This window comes from Remersonia thermophila, chromosome 5 (assembly GCF_042764415.1).
Source record: "Remersonia thermophila strain ATCC 22073 chromosome 5, whole genome shotgun sequence".
NCBI lineage: Eukaryota > Fungi > Ascomycota > Sordariomycetes > Sordariales > Chaetomiaceae > Remersonia > Remersonia thermophila.
The window spans coordinates 196,970-218,294 of NC_092221.1; the positions used below are offsets into that span (position 1 = coordinate 196,970).

Consider the following 21,325-nt stretch of genomic DNA (forward strand, 5'->3'; position numbering starts at 1 on the left):
GGAACTCTTTAGTAGATACGTAAATAGCATGTTAAGGAAGCTAGGGAATGTAAAGTAAAGGAAAATTGTGTAAAGGTGACTATCTTAGTCTGAGTCGTGAATAACACCTATAAGAAGGGTTTCTATATAGAGCCTAACGTATGCAAATGATTTAATATCCCACCTTATAGCCAGGACTTCCTTCTTTTCAATGTATTATTAAGGTGTAAATAGCTTCATATTTGTTTGTTGTTTATGCTGCTTATCGTAATATATTTAGTACAGTATTCTCCCTCCCCCGTCCACCATGAGAAGCAGAATAATAGGGAACCGAACACCCTGGACGGCCGAACTCTAAGTCGGTTACGCAGTAGTAACCTTTAATTCGGAGTTATACTAAGCATAAATGGCTTGATGAAACTGTTATAATACTATTAAGTTATTTGTACCGTTGCTTAATATAAATTAATAATATTTACTACTATCTAAATACTTTTAGAGCTGCTGTACGTGTTTACAGAGCGTTTCATTGCACGTATTAACCTATATACTCTCCTCAGCAATCGCCCATCATTTTATAACTTATTACGGCCGAGTGCGTTGAAATATTGTTTCTCTATAAAGAGCATGACTATACAACGCTCAATGCCTTTCTGAATAATATAAGGAAAGGTTATAAAGGTGAAGGAGGGTTGGTTGGCCAGTTTAACAGGAACCACGCCGACCTATTTAACGCTTATAGTCTTACAACACTAATAAACCTTGCGTTCATGTCGCTATGTTGAATATTTGTAATGTCAAAGGCGAATCATTTACTTGGCATTTGCGCTGAGATTGTTCCGACTAACATCCCTGCCGTATAACAACTAATAAAAACAAACCGAGAAGCATATTAAACAAAATTTAATGCAAATGCTGTGGGACTTCTAGATTGTAGCATTGAATTCGAAAAACCACAGAGTACTCGACTCGCGCCCCAAAGAAAACCTGTGAATCTACCTTGACTCTCTAGACTAAGCCCTTCTAAGCACTAACATATATAATACTAACTATACTGTATATTCAACTATGGTACATAAAGCTCTGCATTAAATGTGGCGTTTTTATCTAGTTCGAATATGTGGAAACTGTTTACAGGTATATTTGTTGAGCTGTAACCCAATGACATCGATGCCGAAGCGCATTACTAACACACGACAATCAATGAAAATGCCTATATAATATGTTTTCCAGGTGAGTAACAGCTACGTAATCAACGCACTGTGTAATCAAACTTTGTATATGTATTCTGTAGTGTTAGCAGAAACATCCTACTTCGACACTGTAATGATAAACATGCCTTCATTACTCGATATATCTCAAGGAGCAGGTAACCGTGAACTATTTCGCTATCGTTTACAATGGGAGTATATAGAACACTAACTTCCTGAAGTAAGTCCCGTTGATATTAACAGCTTAATACTCTCGATGAGATTAGTTGTCGAAGGGCTCAGTTATTACGCATAGCTTCGGTACTTAAACTTATAATCTGCATTCTGATGACTGAGAGAAACAATACCTGAGAACTTTTGACGTATTCCTATTGTACTAGGTATGTTTACGCAAGGCTTACACCTTTAACGCTAACACTAATAATTATATGCTTGCGATCTTATAATACCTGGTACTTGGTTATGTCTCTATTAGTAGAGGGTTACTATCTATGATGAACTCGACGACTAAGTACAAGCCCCTTCTCCAAAGTAGGTTTTCCCCTCTTTTTGATGCTTAAAAGATCTCTAAAGATAGCCGACTATATTAAGGGTAGAGAAATACGTGTTCAACGCGAAATTAAAATACCCGCTGCTAATCTAAAGCTAAGCATCCGCTAAGTTACCTATCTACACTACATAAACCGTAGCACTTTCGCTAATCGCTATTCTATTAAGTACGAGCTGCAAAAGACCACCTGTATAGACCCCCAACGCCTCGTTCGTACCAAAGAAGCAGTACTAGTGAAGGCGTATCGTTAGCTTAGTGTCTAGGGCTAACCTATAACTATCACAAGTTGTGGAAACCGTACTATACAGCTTCTATTTACAAAGTATCAGACGAGACCTCTCGGGAAACATTTCTATACTAAGTTCCCTTCCTATACCAGGATCTTGAAATGCATCAAATTTAAGCTATAGACTAGTCACAGAATTCTGATTCCCTAAAGTATAATATAGTAAAGTGTTTTATTCGAACCACTTTCAACTGCGCGCTATACCTGTAGTATCCCCTACATATATATATTTAATATATACCTCAATGGTATATACAAGGCATTAGGATAAACTAAAAGGTTATAATCCATAAGCGTAATACTTCTAAATACCTAGGAACAGGCTTCTACTAGTAAGTATATCTCAGTTAGCGGTCATCTTCTTCTACTATCCATACTCTTTTAAAGCGATGTAGTCTAGTTAAATTAAATTACTAACGATATATCTATCAAACTAAAGACGATTATCTACACCTTTGTAAATAGCTAAACCGATAGTGAAATCGCTTTGAAGCAGATTTTATGCGTTGATAATAATGCCGCGCCTGAGAAGCCGTCTGAATATTACCTTGTCATTGCTAACAGCTACTCCAGCTATACAAAGCGTTAGTTGATTAAAAAGTACGCTACCTATACTATTATACCTCTTTGCTTGCCTTCTAATACTACTTATACGCGTTAACCTCTCGACATTAACGTATTCGGTCCCCTTACAACCAAGTGCAGGCGCCTAATTAGTCTAAGCGCTTTTATAGGCGCTATACAAGTGTCGAACGCCCGGTTCTTTACCTATATTATCCAAGCAAGGAGTATAATAAGAACATTACTAGCAATAAGTATCGAACAGGCTTATTACCCTTTACACCCGGAAGAGTTTATAAAACTCTACACTTAGATCGCTTTGATAAACGCCGTACAACACCGCCAACGGTTTCAAATTCAAACAGTTAGTAAGTTACTTTTATCAAGTAGCCACCTAAATTCTTTATAATGCTAGGGGGAAAAAGAATATAACTCTTGTATCTAACCTCCAGCTTTTTCTTCATTTTCTCTATATGTTAAACTGCGAATAGCTTTAAAATTGTATTTGTTTGCTGCTGGTTAGTTACCGTCGTACCCCTGATTTTAGTGTTGTCAGCTGAAGTGATAAGTACGAATCCAAGGGTAGCTGGAAGCCATATCTACCTGAAAACCGTGTCGATTACGCTAATCCTTTACATCTGATAGAGTTAAAGTTAAAAGTTCTATAGCAGCTATTGGTCTTCGTAGACAAAACGAAATCTTTACCTAGGAAAAAAGCCTACCGAGCATTTCTTACAAATTAAAAGATACTATAACCCTTAAGTGAGCCTAGGAAACACTAGCATAGTATTGATTTGTTTACGGATATACCTATTTGTACTATGTCCCTCTACAGTAAGAATATAGACTACACCCTTAAACCTTTTAAGAATTAAATGAACCTATAAATCCAGTAAAGACTACTGTGTTTAATAGAATTAATCTAGCTGAAATTATTATATTCAGCTAACTACGTTAAGCTAAATCAATTACTACTCAAACTATAAGCGTTGCTAATCATTTACCAAAGCGTAGTAAGTAATGTAATTGACAGGGTCCGTAGACGGACAGGGCTTTTAGTTACCCCTAGATCCCTACTTATTACTCCAGTTAGCAAGACGAAAATCAGGGGCATTACGATAACCAAGAGCAGCAAACAAATACAATTTTAGAGCTATTCGCAGTTAAATATATATATATATATAGATTAACGTAGGAAAACGAAGGGAAAGTAGGGGTTTCGATAGAAAACAAGCAATACAGTTAATTAAATACATCAGTTGCTATAGGCAACCTTCTCTAAGTAAGCTTTACTAGCTTTACTACTCTATATTAAGCTGTACGCTGTTCCTTCTCTTTCGCTTCCTAAGCTAAACGTAGTTCTCGCTTATACTCCTCTTTACGTTGCTCCTTTAAAATGAAAAGACGAGCCCCTTTGACCAGCTTTTTACTTTTCTTTCTATTATTTTTTCTACTTATTTATAGGTATCTTCGATAAGTATTAGAATACAATATTATTAGCTTAAAGGGTTTCGTAGATATCCTTAATAAAGGTTATTTTCTTCCTCTCCGCAGTAGTACAGAGAAGCATTAGGTCGTTAAATAAATCGTTTACTTAGAAGACTACTAGCTTTAGAAGAGCAAGGTTAGCTTGCTAATTGTTCGAATTCGATATCTATTAGTAGTAACGTGACCGACAGGGTTTTTGGCCAGCCAGGGTTTTTGGCCATATGCAGCTCCGCCAAGTCGACTATCGTAAGCCACCTCCTGACATCGATTACAACTAAGCGAACAGCGTTTAACACCAACAACCTACTCTTTAAGGTACGTTTTTCCCTCTTTTCGATGCTTAGAAGGCCTCTTAAGATAGCGAACAGTGTTAACAAAAAAGAGCTGCGTATTCAACGCGCGCTCGAGGCACTTGCTGTCAATCCAAAGATAAGCCTTCGCTAGGCTACTTATTTATTCGATCTTAACCGTAACACTCTTGCCAACCGCCGTTCCAACAAGCACCAGCCGTAAAAAACCGTATACTTGAAAGAGTAACGCCTCTCGCTAGCCGAAGAAGAAGCAGTAGTCAAAGCCTATTATTAGCTTGATACCTAGGGCTAGCCGATAACTATTAAAGCTATTCGTAACCTTGTAATACAGCTTCTTTAGGCAAAAGGCGATAAAACCCCCCTCGGCCAGCGATAGCATCGCAATTTCCTTTCTCGCTACCCAGACTTATAGGTCCGGCAGGCTTACGCGATAGATCAAGCCCGCAAAGATACCCTCGACTACAATACCGTTAAGCACTGGTTCAAGCTATTCTAAACCGCCCGCCTCGCGTACAACGTACCCGACGACGATATCTATAATATAAACGAAAAGGGCTGTATAAAGGGCGTTAGGATAAGCCAGCGGGTTATTATCCCTTAGCGCGATACAGAAGCCTTCGTTATACAACCAGGAAATAAGGAGTAGGTTTCTGTAATCGAATATATCTCCGGTAATAGCTACCTTCTTCCACTATTTATTATCTTCGAAGGCAAGGTAGTATAGCTAAATTAGGTCCCCGACAATACAACTATCGATGCGAAAACGGTCCTTCGCGCTTCCCCGAATAGCTAGACCGACTACAAGATCGCGATGGAGTAGGTTTAGCATTTTAAACGGTATACCGCGCCCCGGAAGCTGTCGAAATATCGCCTCTTTATCCTTAACAGCTACGCTAGCTATATTTCGTCTAAATTCGTCGACTTTTACGCCAACTACAATATCGTACTCCTATACCTTCCTCCCTATACTACTTACGCCCTCTAGCCTCTCGATATAGGCGTTTTCAGCCCTCTAGCTACTAAGTATAGGCGCCTAGTTAACGAAGGCGCTTTCCTTAGCGCCGTAAGGGTCTCCAACGCCCAGTTCCTTACCTACTATACCCAGGCGAGGAAGACGATAAGGAAGAATATCGCCAGCGATTAGCGTAGCGCAGGTCTCCTGCCCTTTAACCCCGAGAAGGTCTACGCCACTCTAGGATGCCTATCTGAACGCCCTGCCCCTTACCCTGCCTTTCGCCCAGGAGATAGCCCTGCCTCGCGCCCAGGAGATAGCCCTGCCTTACGCCTAGGAGATAGCCCTGCCCCTCGCCCTGCCCCTCGCCCTACCCCTCGCCCAGGAGATAGCCCTGCTTCGCGCCCAGCAACTCTAATAGTACGCTTTACAGATTCGCAAGGTCGCCAGACAGAGTTCTTCGTTACAAGGGCTTTAGCATCCAGGATCGATAGCTTACTTAGGGACTTGGTTCAGCTGTACGGCAGCCCAGTAAAACAATACGTTACTAACATTAAGTCCGCTTGCGAAAGCCTCCAAGCTAATAATCTTACCCTCCAGTTTTTAACTAACAAGCTCGTTGACAAGCAGAAAAACGGTAGGAAGAAGAGTAAGAAAAGGCAGGTCAAAGGGGCTCGAATCTTGACGGTAGAGGACTATCGCTAGGAGGAGTATAAGCGAGAGGTACGTACAGCAGAGGAAGCCAAAGAGAAGGAACATCGTACATCTAGACGTAGGGTAGTTAAGATCGCAAAGATCGCTTGGAAAGAGCTGCCCAGAGCCACTGACTTATTTAACTGACTGATTAACTATGTATTTTGCTTGTCTCCTCACCGCCAGCCTTCTTTTAATTTCTCTACGTTTATATATATTTGTTTAATTGCGAATAGCCTCAAAACTGCCCTGTTTGTATTGCTTATGGTCATCGCGAGACTCCTAATTTTAGTGTTGTGGGCTGACCCGGCAGGTGGGGAAAAGGGGGTGGCCAAAAACCCTGGCTGGCCAAAAACCCTGTCAGTCACGTTATTAGGTAATAAGGCTATACTATACTAACCGTTAATAATATTCTTCTTTATCGTTTTTGTTGCGCGGGTATACAGGTAAGGAATTAGGTGTTCGAGACTTTTATAGCTCTTAGAAAAGCATTTTCGTCAACTAGACGCTTATACTGGGTTATAAAAGTACCGAATATATTAACGTTAAGAGGCTGAAACGTATAAGTACTATTAAAAGGGAAGTAAATAAGTATAATATTATAGTAGTGCAGTCGTTACCGAATTAAGGCGATATATAGCTAGAGTAGCCGTTAAAGATATAAAAAGCGATATTTGGATAGCTTCCGAAGCGTAGTATAGCAGTTAAAGTATTAAGCCTACTCCAGAGCGATCTCGCTATCGGTCTAACCGTTCGGAGAGACGCGGATAATAGTCTTCGGGTTAATAGATATATCGTTAAGGAACTAATTTAACTAAACTGATATACTTTAGGAGAATATAATAATAAAAGAAGGTAGCTGCTAACGGAGATATACTCGATAATATAAACCTAATTCCGGTTATTTAATATATAATAAATACTCCTGTATTACATTAGAGGACAATAACCTTCTGGCTCGTCCTAACGCTTTTATATACCCCTTTTTATTTATATTATAGACGTCTTTGTAGAGTATATTACAAGAATAATAAACTGTTTTAAATAGTTTAATTAGTTATTTATTGTAATATAGTCGAAAGTGTTCTTCCGGGATTAATTTATAGTTTACACTTGTTGTTAAAAGGTTTAGGTAGTAAGAAAGGAAGTTATAATACAAAAGTTATCTAAGAGGTTTATTGTTATCTTTTATAAAGAGAAGCTATATAATAAGGCTCTAAACAGCTTTAATGGTTATAAACTAGCCTTAAGCTTTCAACTAATAATAGGCTTTAACTGCTACTATTTCCTTAGCAGGTAAAAGACGTTATTAGCTTATATAGACCGTTTTCTACGGCTAGTATTTATTAGAACAGTAGTTATCGAAACTACTACGGTCGATCTCGAATAGTTAAGTAGCTTAACGGAAGCTTAGCTTTGGATTAGCAGCAACTATTTTAATTACATACTTAATGCGTAGTTCTCTATTATTAATACAGTTATCTATCTTCGGATATCTTCTAAGTATAAAAAGAAGAAGCTCAGAACCTTTTCCTTTAGAATATAACTTAGATTTATATAACGCAGGTAATATAGAAGTAGCTTAATCATTATAGTATTTAGAAATAAGATTATATATATTACGGTCCTAATATTATACTAATCGAGTATATATAGGCTATTATAAATAACTTACTACGTAAGGACTTTCCTAACCTCTATAAACTATCTAAAAACCAAGGAACATATCCGAAAGATAGAGATAACATTGTAAAATATTTAAGGTAGTATTCTATATCGGCTAATGTTAATAACCTTATCGATTCAATGCTTTATCGCTTAAAGGTATTTACAATTGATTAAGGTTATAAGAGCTCTGCAAAGCAAAGGGTTACCCTGTCTACAAAGCAGCTAGTATATTTAAGGAATTCGCTCAGAGGATTATACAACACTGTTTTGCTTAGACCTGACAGTTACAGAGCCTGAAAGGCCTGTAGTACAGTGGATCGCGTCTTACTTTTAGTAGCCTGAAAGCCTAAAACCTTCTGAAGTAGAGTAGTATTATACTATCTAGCTTAAACGCAGCTACTATAGAAAAAGTGATGCGGGACTCCGCACCAGAGGCACCTTGAGGAAATAGTATTCCAGAAAATGCCAGCTATGGTGTTGAATTCGATGATCCTTAAGATCAGGAAGGCCTTTTTGCGTAGGGCAGTCTGGAATATGTATAGGAAGTGTAGCCAAAGCTCCTTATCGGGAGCCTTATCAAAGAGATTAAAGCTACAAGGAAGTTCCTGCAGCTACACGCAGAGGTTGTGCAGCCGGCAGGAGGATCTTGCAGCCGGAAGGAAAGGCCTTGCAGCTATAGACGGCTTTCCGGCCCTTACACCGCTCTTCCTTCTCGTATTAAAAAGGAACTACCTTCTTCCTGTAAACTTACTAACCGGGGCGCAGTAGGACCTACGTATCAGCAGGCTGTAAAGTAAAAAAAACCTAATCCTTAAAAATTTATTTTATATAGTATTTGTAAAAAATAAGCTCGCGAGTTCGCAATGGTACAGCTAGCTCGCAGCTACAGCTGCTCGGCTAACTTAGAGCTACGTAGGGATAGAGTACCCGGCCCGGGATAAGAGTAGGGTACCCTGCTTAGAAGAATCTGAGTGCTTGTAGGCACTGGATTTTAATATACTACTGTAGCTACAGTAGACTGCAGCCTATATAACAACGCGTTGTCGGCGCTTAGGCAGCCAGCCCTTCAGTGCTGCGGCAGCTGTAAAGCGGCTGCAATAGCCTTAAGGGTGCTAGAGGTATAGGGTACCTTGGTTAAGACCCTGTAGTACAGAATACTATAATTATAAAACAGTGCTATAAAGGCCCTAGCATCCTGCAACTACTATTTTTAGCTTACTATCTAACAAAAGGCAGTCTAGGCTATATATATATAGTATACTAAGTATTAAAGGCTATATTAAAAGCTGTAGCTTAATTATTTTATTTTATTCCTTTACTTTATTTTAACAGCGTTATAGTAGTTTAAAGTAGTTAGGTGTAGTAAAAGGTATAGAGTGCTAACACTGTACTAGTATCTTTTTCTAATTATTACTTAAAACTATAAGTAACCTAATTATTAATTATACTATAGGTAGGTAATTTATATACTGTCTCTATCTAATACATTGGATCCAGACTAATAAACACTAGTTTATAGTATAATCTTTATCAGCCTAAAGGAAGCCAGTAGTAGTTTAGATAATATATCTACAGCGGGAATACTAATAATTATAAAGGACAATACTATCTATGTTATTAACAGAGAATAAAATCGAGCAGAAGTTACGATCTGATTGCCGCCCTTGAGGGTGAAGCGCTTAGCGCAGGGTAGTAAAGACCTTGCCTAGGATATTTTTATAATCGCTATTAAAATGGAACCTGCGCAATTATACGTTTTTGAGGAAGTGTACAATCTCAAAGATGCTCCTGACGAGTCGCCGTAGAAGCTGGATATACTGCCGAAGGTCGAGAGTATAGAGGTTTATAGTAGCGGAACACTTAAAGTCCGCATTCGTCACCTACAGAATGTAAATTGTTACAAGATGTGTTTGGCCCAGGGCACTATAACCACCTCGGGGATGTAACTTAAGGGTGAACAATGACGTAGAAGTATGCTGACTGAGCTGCTGAGTCTGGAAAACCTAGGGGAAATCAAGCTCAGGCTACCAGAGACCCCCATTTGTTTATATTGGTCAGTGCTTGCAAGACCTTTCATATCGAAAGGTAGGTACTGATGCAGATGACGAAATAAGGAACAGAAAAACGTGTAAGATACAGATTGCCTGAGCGTTGATATGGCTAGCAAAATGTCTGCAATGCTGGGTCCTGGCACTGCGAGCTGACGGACCTTTCGAGGCCCAGATGCGATCCCGGAGCACGATAAAACATCAACCATTTCTGCAGAATGAGGGCACTTTGCGTCATGCAAGGCGACTCGTGCATACTTGTGTTGATTCTTGTTTCCATGCTATGCCTTGAGAGAGTGGCTGATACTTGCGATGCTGCTATGAATAGCGCTGACACGCTGACCAGGGAACTGCGCTGCCTAGTAGCCAGCTAGGATACGCTAAGCGTTATCATTTGTCGAAGACCCCTGAAACAACAGCCGTGCCCTGGACCTGCAGAACCACCGCCCCTGTCATGAGCAAGCACGGGAAGCATCCCGTCGGGCCGGAGCCAGGCCTTATTCTCTGATGAGCAATGAGAGGCATGCACCTTCACCAAGCACGTACCAGACCGGGGTGATATGGCGAGGTTGGTGAGTCGGTGGAGGCAGCGTCTCACCTCGTTCCGTGTTGAGAACTTCCCGACGGATTTTAGATGCCTGGGAATATCGTTGGCTACCTGGTGGCCTTGTTTTTATTGACGATGTTTTCTTTCATCTTCTTCGCTGTCGTCGTTCTTCCTTGCCCGTGTTGTTGCCGCTAGCAAGGTGTCAATTGGCAAGTCGCTATTCTGGTCCGCATTGCCATCCAGTCTTGTTTGTGTTGCTCAATGACCACCTCCATTGCTCTTATGCTGCTTCTGGGCAGCGTTGGTCAGACAACTGCCCTGGGACTCCCTGGACGACAGCACCGGCAACAAAATGCGACGACTCCCCTTCACAAGCGGCAGGGAGATGTGGTCACACGGCTCGCGACAATCTATTCAGATGGCAATCCCCGCAATACGAGAACCGCCGAGCCCGGCTACGTCATGCTAGTAAACACCATCCACGGTCTTTGGGGATTCTGCTCCTCCACTGTCATTGTCGCCACAGACTGCGGTCTAGCTGGTAGCTGTGTCGACAGCTATGACTGTTCCGATGGCTGCGGTTTCACCGATCAGCCGCTGACCACTTTCACTTGGTAAGCGAAAGACTCGGTGGATGCATGGATGCCTGTTCCACAATCAGCTCCCACTGACATCTCAGCGGCTCCGATTCATATTGCTCGACTGCGCTCTTGCAGCTCTCCAATGGCCCCAGGGTATACACCTACCTTGCGTGCGGCCGAGGTCCTATCACCGAGGAGTACCTTGCCTATACAACCGAACCGGCAATTTCCAAAACACGATCCAGTGTTAGTACGGAGACGACGCCCAAACCCGAAGACCGCACCAACACGTCGGGCCCGTTACAGACTGGCCCATCAACAACCGAAGACCTTGATCCCAGCAGCGCCCACCCAGCTGGTTTCTTCTCAGGCTCCCCGACCTCATCCTCTTCCTCACCCACTTCCAACGCCGACACCTCTGATTCTCAGTCCGGGGTCACACCCAATAATATTGGTGCGATAATAGGGGGTGTTATCGGCTGTGTGGCGCTCATCTGTGGCTGTATCATTGTGCTGTACTGGCTTCGTCACCGCAGTCGAAGGGTGGCGGCAGCAGCAGTAACAGCGGCGATGGGGGGTTCGGGGGTAGGAGGTTCTGGGACGATTGAGGATGCTACGGGCGTTTCTGCTAGCATGCTCAGGGAGCCGGAGGGCAAGTATGTTTCACTCCATCAGCCATTCACGCCCCAGCCTCCGAGCCATAATGGATCTGAGCTTCCTAATAACGAGGTGCTCGAACTGGCTGCTAGGTCACCGGTAGTATATCAATCATCGGTCCCAATATATTACTCCCCAGTGGGACCGGCTGAGTTGCCTAGCACTGGAAGGTGACTTGCGCTCTTATGGGGGAGGATTAGGATGTCTGTGTATTTTTATTGTAATTATGCTCTTTTTTTTTTTGGGGGGGGGGGGGGGGTGGGGGGAAGGATGAGAGCCAGCCAGGTTTGACGAAAACTATATTTAGTGGAGAGAGAGTTCCGGTAGTTGGGTGGGGAGTGTGCTCAACGCCATGGGGCTCGAGATAGTGCAATGGAAATGTCGTTTCTGAATCAACCAGAGAGCCGGTCATCTGTGGGGGCTGAGGAGTGTCCTTAACACGTTGTCAATAAAACCCGGGACAATGCCGGGGTCAAGTGGTCGTCGAAGGTAGTGTTCTCATGAACCCATCAGGGAGTCGATAGCCATCCCAACCCGACAGCACAAACGACAACTGGACACCCACATGCTCGCATCATTACAATCCACAGTCTCCCCCAGACCCCGGTCGTCATTTGGACGTACCTCAACTCCCCTGTCCCAGTCGTAGCCCATGACTGTCCACAGCATCCATCCAACTAGCAACACTCCCCATCTCTTTGTCAATGGCATGCTAGTGCCGTAGGCTTGGTGCCCTGCTCATGCCCATAGGAATCCTTGCCTTGCACAGATCACCCGGCCTTCCCTTGCATGTGTACAATCCACCCTCTAGAGGAGGGCGGGCGGTATTCCCCAAGGTACGACATCCGTGCTGTGTCGTTGCTCTGCATATCCAGGTGGACGCCACCAGCGGTCTGGATGTTGTTCCTGGTGTCTCGTTCTTCTGCGGGTAATGCGCATTAGTTACACACCACGTCTCCTAGAGGACGTATTCGAGCGCACGCTGGGTGCTGAAAGGCCACGAGATGAGCGTTGCGGCAGAGGTGACGAGGTTATTTACGAGAAACCCGACATCACCGGATGTCTCTGAGCGACGCAGGAAAACCGTAGGCTGAGCCAATGTCGAACTACCACAAGCAGGGGCCAACGATCTCAGCCGACGCCCGTCTATGTTTACATGTCCGGGTCAAGGACCATACCGATAACAAGCTAGATGATGGCTGTCAACACCAAAGGGTCGAAACCATCCGCCACTCTATTGTTGGGCATTGGAATGTCTCACCGGGACACTCGCCATATAATAATATATTGCCTTCGAGCAGTACTTCAAATGTGGTGTCCAAGACCCAGGAGGGTATCGGGGCCAGGCAAATGCCGGGGTTGAAGAGCACCAACGAGAGGAAGATCGGCGTTAATTATCGAGGAGAAATGTTCATAAATTTCGCGGGGTTGAGGCACGACATGCATCAACAGCCGCCCCTGGGATCTATTAGGCAACAGAGTTTGTCTATTATCACACCTATCCCGAGGGAATGACGAGCTCATCTCTAAGGACCCATAGGACTGATTACATTCGAGAAGAGGAGAATACCGAGATGATCTGAAGGACGATCATGGGAACACAACGTCGATACTCTCTGCGACTCCTGACACCTCTCAACCGACAGGCCGTGATGGATGCGATGCAGGGGCAACATGAAATAAAGCACAGATATCGCATTAATATACCCCACGCCGGTAAACACCCAAACCTATCCCCGCTACTCGGAACCACACAACAATCACCAACAAAACGGAACATTCCCGCCCACACTCACTTGTCCAGCAGACAGGACCCCAACCATGAAACCTTCCCCCCCCCCCTCTCCACATCACCAGAAACTGCACCACCCAATGTAATGCTGGCACAGATTCTCCAGCTTCGTTGCTTCAATGATCAGCTTGTTCACCTGTTCAGTGACGGAGAGCTCCTCGTTCGGCTTGAAGTCGCGACCCGTAAGCTTTTGGGCCACGCGGTTGAGCACTTCGACTGCCCGGGCGTTCTGCACCTCGGCTATGTCATTTGCGCCACCGCCGTTGCCGTTGGCCATGCTTCCCGGGTGTACCGCCGACGAGTTGGTGCGCGTGCGATTGCGGGCACCCGGCGGGCCAGCCGGCATGCCGTCGGGTCCTCCGGGTTGTGCGGCGAGGAACTCGGTCGGCGCCATGGGGCCATCGAGGATGGATGGCCGGCGCCCCCGTGCGCCTTGCGGGCCGGCGATGGCCTGTTCCCGCTCCGAGTTGAAGTGCGGCCCGGGAGGGCTGGCAGGGTTGGTAAGGCGCCACGTGAGCAGAGGATCATGGATGAACTATTGGGAACGTGGTTAGCACATTCATTGTACTCGCAGTGTACGTTGGATGGGGGATACCTACCGCCTCCAAGACAGCCATGACACTCTCCTTATTATCCCTCAGGACCCTCATGGTGTGCTCGCATGTTGTGCGGAAGCTGCCTTCGATGTTGCTGACCTCCATGGCGTAGGTGAGCATGCGGGTAAGTCGGAAGGGAACCCTCTCAGGGTACTTCTCGCGTTTCATAGCCACCTCGAAGCAGTCACCAAAGTCGATGTGGATAATCTTCCCAGTGATCCGGTCGAGCATCAGATTACTAGGGTGGCGATCGCCCAGACCCAGGATGTACCCAACCATGGACATGACGCCAAGCGACCGGGTGTAGTTGGTTCTCCTGTCCAGCCAGGCCTCGGAGCTCTTGCTCTTGAGCCAGAGGACGCGGTACAGGTCTTGACCCGTGGTGTTGTCCAGCGCGTACCCAAACACCTCGACCTTCTGCATGAGCGTGAGGTTGTCGTAGTCAGGCGCCATCTGGAGCATGATGCGATGCTCAATGTTGAGCAGGATCTTGCGGGCTTCGCGGTACTCGCGGATGAGCTGATGGACCGTGTCGCTGTTGGGAACCCAGCCGAGAAGACCCGAGTTCTGCGACAAGGGAATGGCGGGGTAGCGCTGGATGTTAAGATGCCGCTTGTAGCACTCCGAGTCGTTGGCGAGCAGCGTGTTGCAGAGGCCAAAGAGCTGCATGACGCGCTCGTCCTGCCGGATATCCTCGTGGCCCTTGAGCAGGAACGTGTACGTCTTTCCGTCGCTGCCGAGTATGTCGAGCTTGCGTGGGCGCTGCTTCGAGCTGATCACGTTGAAGGTGCCATCGAAGCCCATGATCCGGACGATCTCCTTGCCGCTGCGGTACGTCCCCGGCACCGCGAGCTCCAGATCCTTGGCTTGAAGCAGATCCGGAGAGCAGTATGTCAGCTCGAGGGACGTCATCTGCGGCAGCTGCCGGGTAATGCGACGGAACACCTGGTAGTAGAGGTCCCAGGCCTGGCTGATGTCGTTGACGTCCTGGGAGTGCCGGTACTGGCGGCACCATTCCCGTGCCTCTCCCAGGTCCCTGCCGAAGGTCTGGGTGAAGGAGATCTCCCGTAGCGTTTGCGGGCCCTTCTCAAGCAAGTCGTGGAGGGGCTCAAGCACGTCGAACATGCCCTGGATGTTGTGGTCGCCGAAATACAGCCTGGACGCTTCCTCGAGCCCTTCATGCCAGAGCTCATGCCACAGGACCGCAACGCGAATAAGCTCGCGGCTCACAATGTCGGCCTGCTCGACGAGCTTGGGGCTATGCTGCCGCATGCTTTCCATGATGAGGCTGGCCGTCTTGGACCTTCTCGTGCTCTGCCGCGACTTCATGGCCACCGTCAGGGGATACACGAGCGCTTGGGGATGAGCACGCCCGACATCTGACAGCAGCGCGTGAATCGAGGCCTGGACGCGCCTGTTGGGTTGGTTGATGCGGGCGATGAGCTGAGGAATGACCTCGAGCCAGGTGTCGACGCTGACGTGGGTGAAGCCGTCCGTGACGGCCGTAATGACCTCCTGGTAACCACCGTAGGTGAGCCACAGGGTCAGCAAGCGGAGGGTATCCTGGAGCGAACTGCCGGACGACAAGGCGATGGACTCGAAGAAGCCATGCACAGCCGGGACGACGTGGTGGACAACGATGCTGTGCTCCGACCGCCCTTCCACCTCCCTCCGAGATGCCAGCGCCTGCACGACCTCGAAGTTGGCAAGGGCCCAGGCATGCCAGGCCTTGTACCACCGGGGATGGTAGTGGGTCGCCTTGGAATAGCAGTCGAGGATCTCTTGGCGACGGGTGAGTTGCCAGTCGTTCTTGTTCAACGTGATGATCCAATCGCCCTGCCGGAGATAGCACTTGGCGAGCAGGACAGTCTGCTCGAGCCATTGCCTCTGTGCTTCTGGACCGAGAATGGCGGTCTCGTCGAAATCGCCATACCTCATATGGTTCATTCCGTCGCCTGCTGCATTGGCGGCCTGCGCAGTGGCGCTCAGTTGCATCCTGGCAGTCTCCACGCGCTGTGCCATATCCTCGGTGAAGCGGTGCAGGCAGTAAAGAGTCTTTTTGGCGATGCTCTGGTCCGCGTTCCGAACGTTCGGTTGTTGCCCTATCTCCCACTGGAACTTGAGGATCGCGTAGATGATGGGAGGCGCGACACGCTCGATGCCTGGGTTCGCCGGCTGTTCAAACCAGTACGGGATGGCGGTCTCGAGCGGAGCGTCGATATCGATGAGCTGCTTCAGACTCTTCTCGGCAAGGCCCATGCGGCCGGATTTCCGGCACAGATTTGCGAACTTTGTCCACATGTGCATGTTCTCTTGCGGCGTAAGCACCAAGGACCTCAGCCGGAGCATGCGCTGCCAGACCTCGACATTCCGCTGGCACCCTTTGAGGCGCGTCTCCCAGGTTGCACGGAGGGTTGCACGTTTCTCGGGCCCGCTTTGCTTGTAGATGATGAGCTCCTCCAGCTCGGCGAGCATCTGGACTCTGACGACAACCTGATACGCTCGGTTGTAAGACTCGCTGACGAGGGCGCTGAGTTCCGTGTCCAGGCCTTCGCGAGCTTGCTCAATGCAGACCAGCGCCTCTCGGAACTGGTTTCTGTGCAAGGCAAGGATGGCGCCGAAGAAGGCACGGTCGGGCGAAAAGCGCTTCATCGACTGCAGATAGACATCCATGGAGTCCCACTTCCCGAGACCCCAAGCCGCCGTCGTTGCCAGCGGCGCGATTCTCCGTTGGATCTCGGGGCCCGAGTTGGCCCACGTCTTACCGGCCAAGGAGGCGAGCGAGTCCCACTCGCCCAGCGCATGGTAACAGCGCATCTTGCCCATGACGATGTCGACGGGCGTGGGCTGGTCCTCTGGGAGTTCCCGTTCCCGCTGGATGTAGAAGTTGAGCGCTTCATCCCAGCGTTCGAGCTTCTCGTACCAGCTCTCGCGCAGCTGGATCCCGTCCTTGTAGGCCTTGACCTTGCGGAGGATACCGATGGCTGCATCCGACTGCTGCAGCTGATTGTTGATAACAATGAGGGCCTCCACCGCGTGGCTGTTGTGGTCCTGCAGGAACTCGAGCTCCTTGTAGTGGAGAGCCTTGGCATACGCGTGACACCGCGCAGCCTCGCGGCCCAAGACGCGGATGTCAATCGGCAGCGCCTTGTCGTCATGTTCCATAAACTCTGCGAGGTTGAGAAGTTGACCGAGGAGGTCCGGAGGGACATTTTCCGACTTGATGGTGTTTTCGATGTTGGTGATGAGTTCCTCCTATATGACGGTCAGCGGGATTCCATTCTCGGACCTTTGCCCGTTCGGATCGCGTCATACCTGATACGACTCGAAGAGCTCGCTCCAGCAGGAGACGAAGGCAGAGTTGAACAACTCTCTCGCCAGAGGTTGATAGTTGCTAGCCAGGCTGGCGCAAGCCCGGAGGGAGTGATTGGGCGACTCCGAAAGCAGGGTTGTGCTGAACTTGCGGAACCACTCGTGCCAGTCGTCCTTGGTCGCCTTGCCCCTCGTCTCCCACGCCTGCTTGAGATGCACGGGATTCATCTCGAGCTTTTTCGGCGGGGTGTTCTCCGAGGTGTACGGCTCGACCGTGTTGTCCTCGAAGCGGGGCGCGAGGTTTGGGGGGAGCGCCTCGCCCCTCTTGAGCTTCTCAACGGCCTTGTCGTAGTTGGAATGCTGGATGCCATACGTGGTAATGGCCCGCTCTACGGTGTGTTCAAAGTGCAGGTAGTCGCGGCCTAGCTGGAGCATAAGGGCGCAGAGAGTGTCGAGGGCGGCCACCCTGAGGCTCGGCTCTTGGCTGGCGAGGACCCTGGTCAAGGGATGGATGATCTTGGAAGCGTAGTCGTTGAGGTTCACCATGCCCGAGAGCTTCCCAATCGTTTCGATGGAAGACTTGCGGAGAAAGTTGGGCTGCGCGGGGCTCTCGAAGAGGCGAACCAGGATGGGAATGATGAGGTGCATGTACTCTTCGGCGCTAGACCCAAAGACGAGGAAAGCGTGGAAGATCTTCTCCGTCGGCTGGCGCTTTGTGCTTGTGTCCTTTTCCAAGACGTTGAGCATCTGAGGGAGCAGGCTGGCGAGGTAGATCTTGAACTCGCCTTCCAAGGAGCGGGCAATGGACTCAATGAGCGACACGATCGTTGTCTGCAAGGAAGAGGCCGTGTTCCAAAACTCTTGCAAGACCTCGATGATGTCCGGCAGGTAAACGCGGATGTGTTGCCGCACGATACCGACGAGCCTGCCCAGGTGACTGAAGTAGTAATCCAGGCGAGTCGGGCTCGAGGCCCTGATGACGGCGATGAAGGCAGGGACCACCCGGTCGAGGAACTGGACACACTTGAGGCCCAGAGTGATGAAGATGTTCATGATGGCATCCACGACATTTCCGTGCCACTGGACCAACGACTGGTCTTTCAGGATCTGAAGCAGGGCGTTGATGACAACGGTGGGGTAGTAGTCCTCCTGAGACGGGGTGAGACCGCTCATCATGAGGGACACGTCAGTCTGCTGGGTTGCCTCGGGGCGGGGTTGGGTTTGTGGTGTGCGCTCTTCAACCTGCTGTTTCCTTGTGTTAGCTCTGGCTTCGAAGGGTTTCTTGAGGTGCCGCCGGGCGCTCTGGCGCAGCCAGCGAGGACGAGCAAAGCCCACGGCGTTGAGAAGCGGAAAAAGGGAGACCAAGACCAACCTGATGCTTGTAAGGATCGAGCGCTCCGAGGATGCCCATGAGCTTGATGGTTTCTTGCCGCAGCGGGCCGTGCTGGGGCTCGCCGCGGATGATGGATTGCAGCATCTCTAGCAGCTGCGGGTATTCGAGGTACGGCTTGATGACGTAGCCGGCGTTGCTCGCAAGCTGGCCGAGGGTGTGGAGAGCCGCCGCTCGCTTGACCGGGGCGCTCTGGTCCTGCAGGGCGTCGATGATGATGGGCATGAGGGTGTCCTTGTAGGTGAGCATCTGGGCGCCGCCGACGGTACACAGCTCGCCGATGGCCTGGAGGACGGTAGCGGCGACCGAGGGCGTCGGATCGGACGCCTTTGGCAGCAGGACCTCGGTGATGGAGCTGACGTAGGGCTTCACGAGCTCTTGGGCGTGCTGCGTGAGGAGGCACAGCAGCCTGGAGCTCTCCTCCTTGTTTCTCGGCACGTCCGTGTATTCGAGCTCCGTCAACATCTGAATGATGGTCTTGCGAAGCTGGGGGATGACATAGGCCGGATTGTGACGAGCCAGGCGGCCGATGATGGAGACGGCCACCTCCCTGACAGCGAACTGCTCGTCGTGGAGGGCAAAGAACAGGGTGCGGATGTTCTCGGCCTTGGCAAGATGCTGGTCAAAACGTTCATCAAGGGCCGCGAGAACCGTCTGGCGAATCTTGGGCTCGGGATCCGAGACGCCCACGGTCAGGAGCTTCTCGACCACGTCGGAGACGACTTGCAGCGCGTGGTAGCTCGTTTGGTTGACGATTGGGTCGCGGACGTAGAGCTGGCAGCAAGTAAGAGCGGCAGCCTCGCGAATCTCGGGGTCGTCGTCCTCGACGTATTTTATGGCGACATCGCGAACGAACTCGTTGAGCACATGGCCCGAGAAATCGAAGCTGCCGAGGGTGATCAGGGCCAATTTCACCTCGGCCTTGCCTCGCTCGTGAACAGACGGATCCTTGGGGTCTCTCGGGATGGCGGGGAGGGATGGCGGGGGGTTGGGGTGCGGCGCGCCCAGGGGCCGGAACGGCTCGCCACAGAGAACCTTGCTGAGCATGTTGAGGAGGCGCTCTTGAATGGTGCCCTTGACGGGCGGAATGTAGAACGCCATGTCGACGAGGGCCTGGGTCAGCTTGGGCGTGAGCTCGCAGGCGAAGATGGGATCCAGCAACGCCTCCATGTACTTGCTCAGCGTCTGACCCACCGCGACGGCCAGACGGCTGATGCAGTCGAAGACGGGGTCCACGGAGCCGCGCTTGCGGGACTGGACGCTTAGCCCCTCGCGCACATAGAGCAAGACGCCGTCCAGATACGGCGCGATGGAGCTTTTTACAGAGTTGGCCACATTGCCGATGGCCAGGAAGGCATCGTTTCTCTCCTTCTCCTTTTTGAGCATGCCCGAGAGGTACACCATGAACTTGTGCAGGTACTTTTCGCCAAACTCGGTGGGCGCGTAGTTGGCCAAGTCGGGGATGAGGAAGATGACCGTCTTCCGGATGGCGGGGTCGCGGGCGTCCTTGTGGCGGAAGACGATGTCGCAGGCCTCGTCGTAGTGGTCCTGCATGTACATGCCGCCCTGCTCGAGCAGCTCCTTGAGCACCAAGAGCGACGCATGGATGTACTCGACCGTGTTGGTCTTGAGCCCCTTGACGGCTTCGTTGTACATCTTGTCCATCCACTCTTTCTTCATCTCCTGGTCGCGCTCCCGGATGATCTTGAAGCACGCGCTCACCGTCTCGCTCGACGTGGTCCGGATGCGGTGGCGGGGGTCGCGGAGGCCGATCCAGATCTGGTCAAAGACGAAGCCGACGTACGGGTACATCAAGGTCGGGGCGTTCCTCGCCAGCTCGCGCAACACCAGCACGGCGCTGTATCGCCGCTCCTCGACGCGGTCCGACTGCAGCCACTCGAGGGCCGTGTGCATTTCGGCATCCACAAGGTCCGAGATCAAAGAGCCGCCCGGCTTGCACAGCTTTCCGAGGACGACCGCGGCCGGCTGCATGGGCGTGAGGTCCTTGCCGCGCAGGATGATGCTGATATACTGCTGGAAGCGCGTGTACTTGAGCGCCGGCTCGACGCCTTCGAAATCGACAAGGGCATCCATAATGTAGACTCCGCCCATCTTGTCGTAGGTTTCTGGGCTTTGGATCAAGTTCATGATGCGCTGGTTGAGCGTGTCGATGAAGCGGGGGAACTGCTCGGCGCTCATCTCTGCATCGGCGTTAGGAGCCGTCCCAGCGGCGACCCGGGGGCGGCGGCGGCAGAACGGGAAGGAGGGCGCTCTCACCTTGCTTCGCGAGGTTGACCAGCTCGCGGACCTGGCGCGCGGCGCGCTTTCGCTGATCCTCGCCATAGTTTCGATTCTTGACTTCCTTGACATACTGATCCAGCACGCTGGACGCCTGGTCCCTGATGACGGCCATCTTGTCCAGATATCCTTCGTCTTCCTAGCTCTTTCGTAGCACCAGGCGATGTCGTCTTCCTCGGCCGTGTTGCAAGCGCTATGTCTGTCGTCGACGGCCCATGTCGGTTTCGGGTCCGGAAACGAAGTCGAAGTCGGCTGCCCTCAGGATGGCCGATCGAGAAGGAAGGCCCGGAGGAGGTGACGGACGGCGGGACGGCGGGACGGCGGCAAGCGAGGAGTCGAGATCGGGCTAGCTGGACCACATGGATAGGGCGCCCAGATTCAGCCGACGCGCGCCGTCGAGAGCTG

At 49.5% G+C, this 21,325-nt stretch overlaps 1 protein-coding gene across 1 annotated transcript; it reads right to left on the bottom strand.

Annotated features, from left to right (window-relative positions):
* Window positions 1–13,382: 13,382 nt before the first annotated feature.
* On the bottom strand, window positions 13,383–21,035 carry VTJ83DRAFT_5288 (uncharacterized protein; the record flags this gene model as incomplete). Its single annotated transcript, XM_071011871.1, has 5 exons — window positions 13,383–13,859; window positions 13,924–17,175; window positions 17,236–18,477; window positions 18,605–20,823; window positions 20,900–21,035. 5 exons carry the CDS (start codon window positions 21,033–21,035, stop codon window positions 13,383–13,385), a joined length of 7,326 nt encoding a protein of 2,441 aa, XP_070864663.1.
* Window positions 21,036–21,325: the final 290 nt, after the last annotated feature.